The 8,577-nt window shown below is 40.3% G+C and overlaps 1 protein-coding gene across 1 annotated transcript; it reads right to left on the bottom strand.

Moving 5' to 3' along the window:
• Positions 1–5: 5 nt before the first annotated feature.
• LOC145455255 (mpv17-like protein 2) lies at positions 6–2,114 on the bottom strand. The gene has a single exon (XM_080333204.1). The coding sequence runs from the start codon at positions 1,916–1,918 to the stop codon at positions 1,301–1,303; it is 618 nt and encodes a 205-aa protein (XP_080189330.1). The 5' UTR covers positions 1,919–2,114; the 3' UTR covers positions 6–1,300.
• Positions 2,115–8,577: the final 6,463 nt, after the last annotated feature.

The following is an 8,577-nucleotide window of genomic DNA, read 5'->3' on the forward strand; positions in this document are numbered from 1 at the left end:
CAACATTTCGGAGTTCAGACGGATGACTTTATTGCACTCAAGGAATAAAAACAGCGGAAAATCTTTTTTTAATAGAACAATCGTCTGTATTGTGCAGGTGCAAAAGTAATCACACATTTATGAAACAACTTTTCTAGATTTCATAGAGTGAGATGCTTACATACTAATCAGGGGGGGGGGGGGGGCTGTAGGTACTTGTACGCCACTTGTCCATGCTTTGCTTCAATTGTCTTTGCGAAACTTGAGTGGATATTTCTTCGTTAAACATCAAGTACATAAAACAAGCAGTGCAAAAACAACAGCCATCATGAAAAAATGGATTAGGCTTCCAAGTTTACATCCTCTTGGCAGTTTTTCGTACTTCTGTGTGCAATTGCGACCGAACAAAAATACTAACAAAGCTCATGAGGGTCGTAACATGTACTAACTCATTTCACGATTGCATAATAAAATTACAAACTGTTGCAAGCAATGGTAGGACACTGATATTGATAGTCTTGATCAATGTAAAATTGATGCATTCACGAGTTAAAACTTGTAATTTCGCTAGAAGCCAAATGGACGATGCTTTATATCAGAGTATGGTCAATATCAAACATCGATACAGTTATAATAAAACGTCATACAATGGACAGACAATTGGACATGAAATTTTGACATAATATTCACAGTGCTATGAGAATGAAGATCTGATCAAACTATCTATATTCAACTAACTATCGGAATCAGAATTTTGATGCGGCAATAAGGAATCTCGCATAGGCCTTTTCATTGCATTGTAATTGTCTATTGTGTATCGCATGTGCTTTGGGCTGTAAAGTGATCATAAAACCAGATTTACAGCTGCAAATTTATAGTGTTTTTATACGTAAATACAAAATATAAATAGTTAGGAACACGTCAAATGATAGCCTTTAGAGATTTAAGACCAACAATAATATTAATTATGGTAGCAATTAAACAATATATTTTTTCAAGTTTGGGGTGACTTTGGGATAAAAATACGAATAAATGATGCACATAAAAATACTCAATTAGTAGTGCTATACAGCAAATATAGAGACTGATAAGTAATGAGGCATTTTGCATTTCATTCGATTTGCTTGAAATCTAAATCATACGAAATCAGCCTAAGTCAGTACAACAGCCTACTGGGGAGAAAGAATATGGTCTATTATTGTCTGCACCATTGTCAATGCAATATGCAGCAACCAGGCTGAACACCACATTTTCTTCATTTCAATATGGTAAAGTTGCTATAGAAACAATATATTCTGCTTGAAACAAATGAATGAATTCTTCAGTTTTTACCAGAAAAATGCCTTTGTATGGCATCTATCCATGTGGAAAAAGTATAATCATTATTGGCTATGTGAGAAAAAATAACATCTAAAACAAGTTCATTGCATTTTATCACCAATATTCGATACTGAGGAGCAAAGAACTTAAAGTTGATACCTTGAAATAGAGGCCAAAGTGCGAGATCAACAGTTATTATGATAGGAACTTTATCTTTCATTTCTTCAAGAAACTGCGCAGAATTGCATCCCCGCAGTAAACTCAATCCTCCGATGTACCATCCATACCAAAATGGGCCCGATAACATATCTAAACCCAGTTTTCTTGATATCATCTTGAACGAATGTCCTGGATACCTTCGATCCAGAAAACGGTACCAATGATGCATCAAGGGGCCTGCCAACAAGCACACCAGTGTCATATTCCTTGTTCTATTCGCATCCCATGCAAATTTCTCGGACTTTTGTTCCGATTTTTGTGCTATAAGATCACCCACACAACCAAGTCCTCCAGCGGTGACAGTATTTGCAACGATCGCGTACTTTCCCATATAAGCTCCTTTGACGGTGGCAAAAGCCCGAAAAAGGAATCTCATACCAGCGATTTGTCTGGTCCCCATCGAATCTTCTTCACTACGTTTCACACATGCGCTAACGAGAGTATTATATATAGGCCATACTTCTAATGTCACTCCATACCGTTAGGATTCAACATGCCCCTGCAAGAAATAGGAAATTCGTTTGTCATGCGGACTCAAAGACGATATTTCGTTACACATTCATCATTATTTGACATTGAGGCACTAATTCGCAACCGTACCGGTACCTAAAAATAACCTCACCGAACAACAAAAAGTAGCCTAATAAAAATATATTTCACCACTGCACATCACCGCTGTGATTCTGGCAGTAAAAGTTTTTACGGGATGAAAATTGGCATCTTAATATATTCATGCCGGAAAAACCATATAGCGACATGTTCTCTTCGAACCATATATCAATCAATCGTCAGATTATATTTTCATCTGCCCAAGACACACACACAATTTACACAGGGCGTTATACAAGACACAAAATGTGATGTAACGAACAGATGGGGGAGATGCCGAACGACCAACCAGTTGGGGTCTCTTGAACTGGCATCCACCGCAACCTAGTGCCCGTTGTCACAGTCTTCTTGGATGTCATTCTTTCTTCGTCGGTCCTTTTTAGAAGCTTTATCGGGTCTTTTTTTCTCTGGAATATTTTGTCGCCGTAAGAACTACGACTCGGGGAACGAGTAGCCCAGAATAACTTCCGACGGCCGGAATCGAACCAGAGCTGCCGGCTTGGATGGCGCAGACGCCCACCACTACGCTATCTCTCCCCATATGATAATCATAACCAGGAGCAGTGGTAGTCAGAGTAGTCAGGAAAGGTACTCATGTAGAAGAAACGTACCACAAATCTACTCAAGGACGAGCAGAAGTAGTTTAAGTAAACTACAAAAAGATGAGATATAGCTGTGGTGAGCGTCGGGGTCATCTACGCAGGCGGATCGGGGTCAAGTCCCGCCGTCGGAGGTTATTCGGGGATCCTCGTCTCCCATGTCTCCATGTCGCTGCTGTTGTAGATTGTTACGTGTGTGTGTCTGGGCGGATGAAAATATAATCTGACGATTACTGATATTATTATCGAAAAGGCTCCCTCAACCTGTGTTCTAGATCGCAATGGTGGAGCGTCGTTGAGCTTCGTGATGTTAGGAATGTCTTGGATTCAATCCCCGGCCGCATCGCACCTGGTAGACGGGGGAGATAGCGTAGTGGTAACGACAAGCGCCTACTAAGATGGCGGATCCGATTCGATTCCCGTCTGAGGTTTATCTGGGCTCCTCTTCCCCCGCTATCGCCGTTCTTACAACAAAGCCCAGAAAAAAGACCCGAAGAAAGAAAGCACTCACAAGGAATGATAAGAACTAGTAGAAAGGGCCGCAGCTTCAAAAAAAAAGAAGATCAACATCAAAAAGAACTGTGACGTCGGGCATACTCTAGGCCGAGGTGGATGTTAGAGTAAAGGATCGCTTCTGATGCGTGTCGTTCGACATCCTCCTATCTGTTCGTTATATCGCATTGTGTCTTATCGCATTGTACATTGTGTGTAACTTGTTCAGATAAAAAAATTATAACCCAACGATTATTGATATTGATATTGATATTGATACCTGATCAGTAAAACTGGTAGCCGTGACTTCCCTGCTTGGCGCTATACGCATTTCCGGGATAGCAAGGAGGGGCGGTGCGAGACTTGGAATGCAATTTTTGCGAAGTTTCAGGCCCTGGTTCAATTCCACGTCGGAGGTTATTCGGGGCTCCTCCTCCCCCGCGTCGCCGATGAAAGAGCGCATCTACAAAGAATGGAAATAGCAAGAAAAACCGCGGAATAGATACCAATATCGGGCACTAGGCCGAGGTGGATGCCTGTTTAATAAAGACCGCAACTGCAACCGCAACTGTTCGTTCGGCATCCTCCTATCTGTTCATTACATCGCTTTGTACATTGTGTTAGTCTTGTTCTGATGAAAATATAATCTGACGATTATCAATTAATTAAATTATTATTGTCGCGAGGTGTCGCACAACATCCACCCCGTAGTACTTTGTTATTCCAAATTTATATTGTACTTGAAGCTATCTACGAATTAAAGATTTTCATCTGTTGACTCATTCATTTATTTTGATTTCAGTCATTTCAGAATGCGACAATAAATCGACAACATTGAAGATAGAAAAAGTTAAAAAGTAGTAACATACGCGCTACTCGAATGGAATATGCTTTCAAAATTTACTCGAAATACAGGCTGAATTAGCTATTCATACGAAGAGTCGAAACTATTTTAAATCGAAATGGAAAAGCAACAATCCATTAATATTTATTTTAACAATAACAGAACTAAAGATAACGTTTGTGAACGAGCGATAAAGAGGATGCAAATCTAACCAAAAACTGACCAAAGCGTGTAAGAAATAAGTCGAATGTTGTTTGAAATCTCTAGTTGTAAAAGTGTGGAAGTAAATTTATCCCTTAATCTCTGCAGTAAAAATGGTCTTGCAAAAAAGTCTCTCTGGTGTTGTCAACATTACAGGATTAGAGTTGAAACCAATCGCAATCAGGTAGCTCAATTGAATCGATTCGTAAAATCCTCAAGAGAGATCGTACCTATACGAAATGACTGTTTATTTCGTGGAACATCAGATACCCAGGAAAATGGTATATTGGTATTGTTCGGTGTTGTAGTATCATGGAAAATTGAATGGTAGTAAGCTATGATTTCGTCAGTGTTATTGCGTCATCATAGGGTTACGCTTCTGGTAGTAGATACCAAAGGCGTTCAATTTCAAGGATTCGCGCCACTTATAGTAGTAACTTGCTAGATCGGGTTATTGAGAGGACAAGGCCAAATCCGCTGCTTGCTGGCGACTCGTTTATTCAAAGTTTTTTCAAACCGGGATTATTTGAAAGTTACTGTCGATCTGATTACGGAAATGTACATATCACCAGAAATCCCTCTCAAATCGTCCCGTGTTATAAAAATGATCGTGGTTTCGGATAATCGGAACGTACCAAAACAATGCGCTGCTCATTGTTATCTAGTATTGTATCTGGTTTTAGTTGATCCATTGAACGTTGCTTGCCACGCATTTTACGTCGTAACACAGAGACACCAATATAGTCAGTGGATGCCTCACCAATTATGAACTGCAGCGTAACTGGGGTTGAAATACATAAAATACGCACCGAACGGGTTCAAGGTAAACACACCACAGGGGCCCGCAGTAGTGCAATACCTCATTATCTAGGGCAGTGGTTCCCAACCTTTTTCCATCCGCGTACCATTTCAAGGTTTTATGCAGTGCTCGCGTACCACCTGCATAAGGTACGTGCGCCGAAGGCGATCAAGAATGTTCCTACCGAGTTGAGCTTCCGAAGGCGGCGAAACAGAAAATAAACTGCCCATTTTTAGGTCCAGTATATGATTTCTGTAGTGGGTGGATCCATTTGTGATTATAGAGGTCAAATATATTAAAACGGAATTTGGTTAGGTATGAATCACAATGCTTTATGACTAGGTCTCTTCCACGTAGGCCAGGGTTGGCCAACCCTTTTGCCATTCACGGCCGCATTTCAACTACTTATGTAGCCCACGGCCGCATTCCCGGGCATAGTCGTAATTTACTACAGGTCGACGGCAAATGCCCACGTTAGAGTGTGTCTATGTCCAGTTCTGGTGAACTACGGACTAATATATTTATTCATATAGGCTTGCTATACGCATCGAAATCGCACTGGTGATGTTAAGAGGCATTGACGCCGCGCGAAGCGTGAATTTTTTTCAAGGTTTACTAATGAATTTCGTGATTCATATTCGTAGTTTTACATATCACTATCAAACATTTACCTTCCTCAGCCTATGGATGTGGTCATATTCACCGGTAGAGTTGTTGGAGGGGTGTTTTCGAAAATTAAGGCAGGTTATAAATGATGATGCATCTTCGGGTGGGCCAATTGTTATTAGTCACTTTGATGCATGCTGTTGTTTCTTGACCTCTCATCAGGATTGTCGGTATAGTGAGGTGTAAACGATTACTAGTTGGAATTTCTATACAGGGCGCATCATTTTCCTTTACTTTTCGAGTCTCAAATGTAGGGCTCTAATTGCAAAGGGCCCTACTGTATTAAAATTTAAAATGAAGACACATTCAATCGCGCCCAGCGCGAAGAAAATTTCAAGATTAATCAAAATCTCTAATTAAAATCTATCAAGAAATCGGGAGTCAATTCGTAAATTCAAATTGCATGGCGACTGCCGCCAACACATACTAATTAAATTACGTTTCCACGGCCGCACAGAGTCCCTTCTACGGCCGCAGTTTGGCCACTTCTGCCGTAGGGCGTCATCGGTGGGATTGTCTCAACCCACGACGACTATCGCTTCAAAAATCTCAAAATCAACCCCGCGTACCACCTGGAAGACCTTCGCGTACCACTAGTGGTACGCGTACCACAGGTTGGGAACCACTGATCTAGGGGCACCCTCGGGTCTCGAACACAGAAAATGGCACCCAGGTTGGGAGCCACTATTGTGCCACATAGGCATCAAGAGTTATGGGTACACTAAAGGGATTCAAACAAATTCAAAAGTAAAACCAATTTGCCAAAATATGACAATCAGAATTGCAAACCATAAAATTCGCGTTGCAGCAATGAAAACTACAAACTTTCAAGTACACGGTATAATAATAGTAAATATTATACGTAAAAACGACAAACGACATTAAGCAAACAAAGCAAACTGATGGGAGATCAGTCCGTTCACTCTTTTTGATATTGTATCGTCATACTTTGCCATGTTGGTTTTACTTTGATTAGGGCGCCCAAAAAGTCTTCGAGTTATATAAGGACGGAATAGGCTATTCACTAGAAACTTTTCACTTCAATTCTAGACTTTGGCCAGGGCCTTGCAGTATATATTGTAGCTTGTGCTATGGACTGCCCGGTGCTCATGTTATATTCCTATTGATACGTGGAATTAGTGAAAGGGAATATGGGCAATTCCAGCCGTAATTTATTTCATCTCTACGTTCGAAAATATGGTCGAATTGTTGGCTAACATTAAGAGACGAATGAAACTGAACGCAAACTTCTATCGAATTTAGCAAATGTTCATATCCACGCAATAGACTGAGATCTTGTTCCTATCAAGATTAACAAATGCAAAACAGCGTAAATATATTCAATAGACTCTTTCGCGACGCAAATTTTATCGTCGGCTTCTGACTGCGCGACGAATATACTCTTCAGTCGGCCAAAATTCATAGAAGAATCTATCGATCAATGGTCTCTAGCGGCTACGTGAAGAGTTGTCGAGGATACAACTATAGACACTCTAGTAACATTTTTACTAGCGAGTGGTTGTAGCTGGAATTTATAGTTCGCGATCTGCCCAGTTCGTATATGATGGTTGGCAAAGGTAGTGGCTCTTGTTTGATTACAAACCTTTTTCGTTAATTTTACTACATCAGGGTGTAATTACGTTCAGCCTGTCAAGGTGCAGAAATGATTGAATAATTGTATGTAAGTTTCGATGATTGGACCAATTTTGCTCAGAATGTATGCGTAAACTTTATGAAGTAACGGTTGTGTTGTGTTCCTCACTGTGAATTTCAGATAGATGTGTCTGAAGTCCCGAAAACACTATTTAGCTTGTATAGAGATTTAGCAGGCAGTCTTCAACATTTGGAATTTATTTGCATAGATATTATGGGCCAGGATTTCTTACTACGGGGTCTGTGAAGGCCCAATTAGAGATTCGTCAGAATATATGTATGCTATTCACAATTCATCTCAATATCCCGTACTCTTCTATTTGCCCTATCAAAGAATGATGATTCGACTTGATAAGACCAGACATGTTTGACATATGCAGTTTGTGATGGAATAATCGACGATGATTTTACCGTAAGAGCAAATATGGCTTTTTCGTAGCCAGGTATCCTATTGTCATTTGTGATAATATACAAAAGTAGGGCTTCTGATAATGTAGGTCACGATCAAATTGTGTTCAAGGCAAATATGCGTTGATATATGTGATTGTTGCAAGGGATGATATACAATATCGTGGTTTACTTGGTATCACTAGGCTCCGGATAGCTTTGTATTACCATGACCCATCCAGGTACTACAAGCAGATAGACAGGCCCACTTTGTTCCTCAGAAGTTGATAATAGCTTCACCCACACTCATTGATATGGGGGTGCCTTTCAAGTATACCCGTCACTCAGAGGCCAGCAAACACAAATGCATAAGTATTAGGCGGCGAAAATCGAGCATATAACGACGAAAGCATGCGGGAATATGTTTTACATCCACGAAAAGCATGCGGACATATATAATTAATTTTTCAGGAGAGTGTGGTAAATTTTCACATCAGCTCGACCGCTGTATGTAAAGGGTACATTTAGGAATTTGGAACAGCGTTATAATACGACTAATACCACGTATTGTCCAACATTAGCGTAGATTCCAATGCCGGAAACATTAGGATTACCATACGTCCTCTTTTTAGAGGATTTGTCCACTTTTTTGACTATTTTGAGAGTGTCCTCGGAGGACGCCTAAATGTCCTCTTTTTTGTGAATTTGTCCTCTTTTTTAAAAATTGAAGTTAAATGTACGTGTAAACTGGACTAAGATATAGGAAATCAGCGCTTGGGTATTTTTTGTCGAGACTTGAGCCAGAAGAA

The sequence above is a fragment of the Botryllus schlosseri genome, chromosome 14, assembly GCF_051294905.1.
Source record: "Botryllus schlosseri isolate E-star chromosome 14, Bs_hap1, whole genome shotgun sequence".
NCBI lineage: Eukaryota > Metazoa > Chordata > Ascidiacea > Stolidobranchia > Styelidae > Botryllus > Botryllus schlosseri.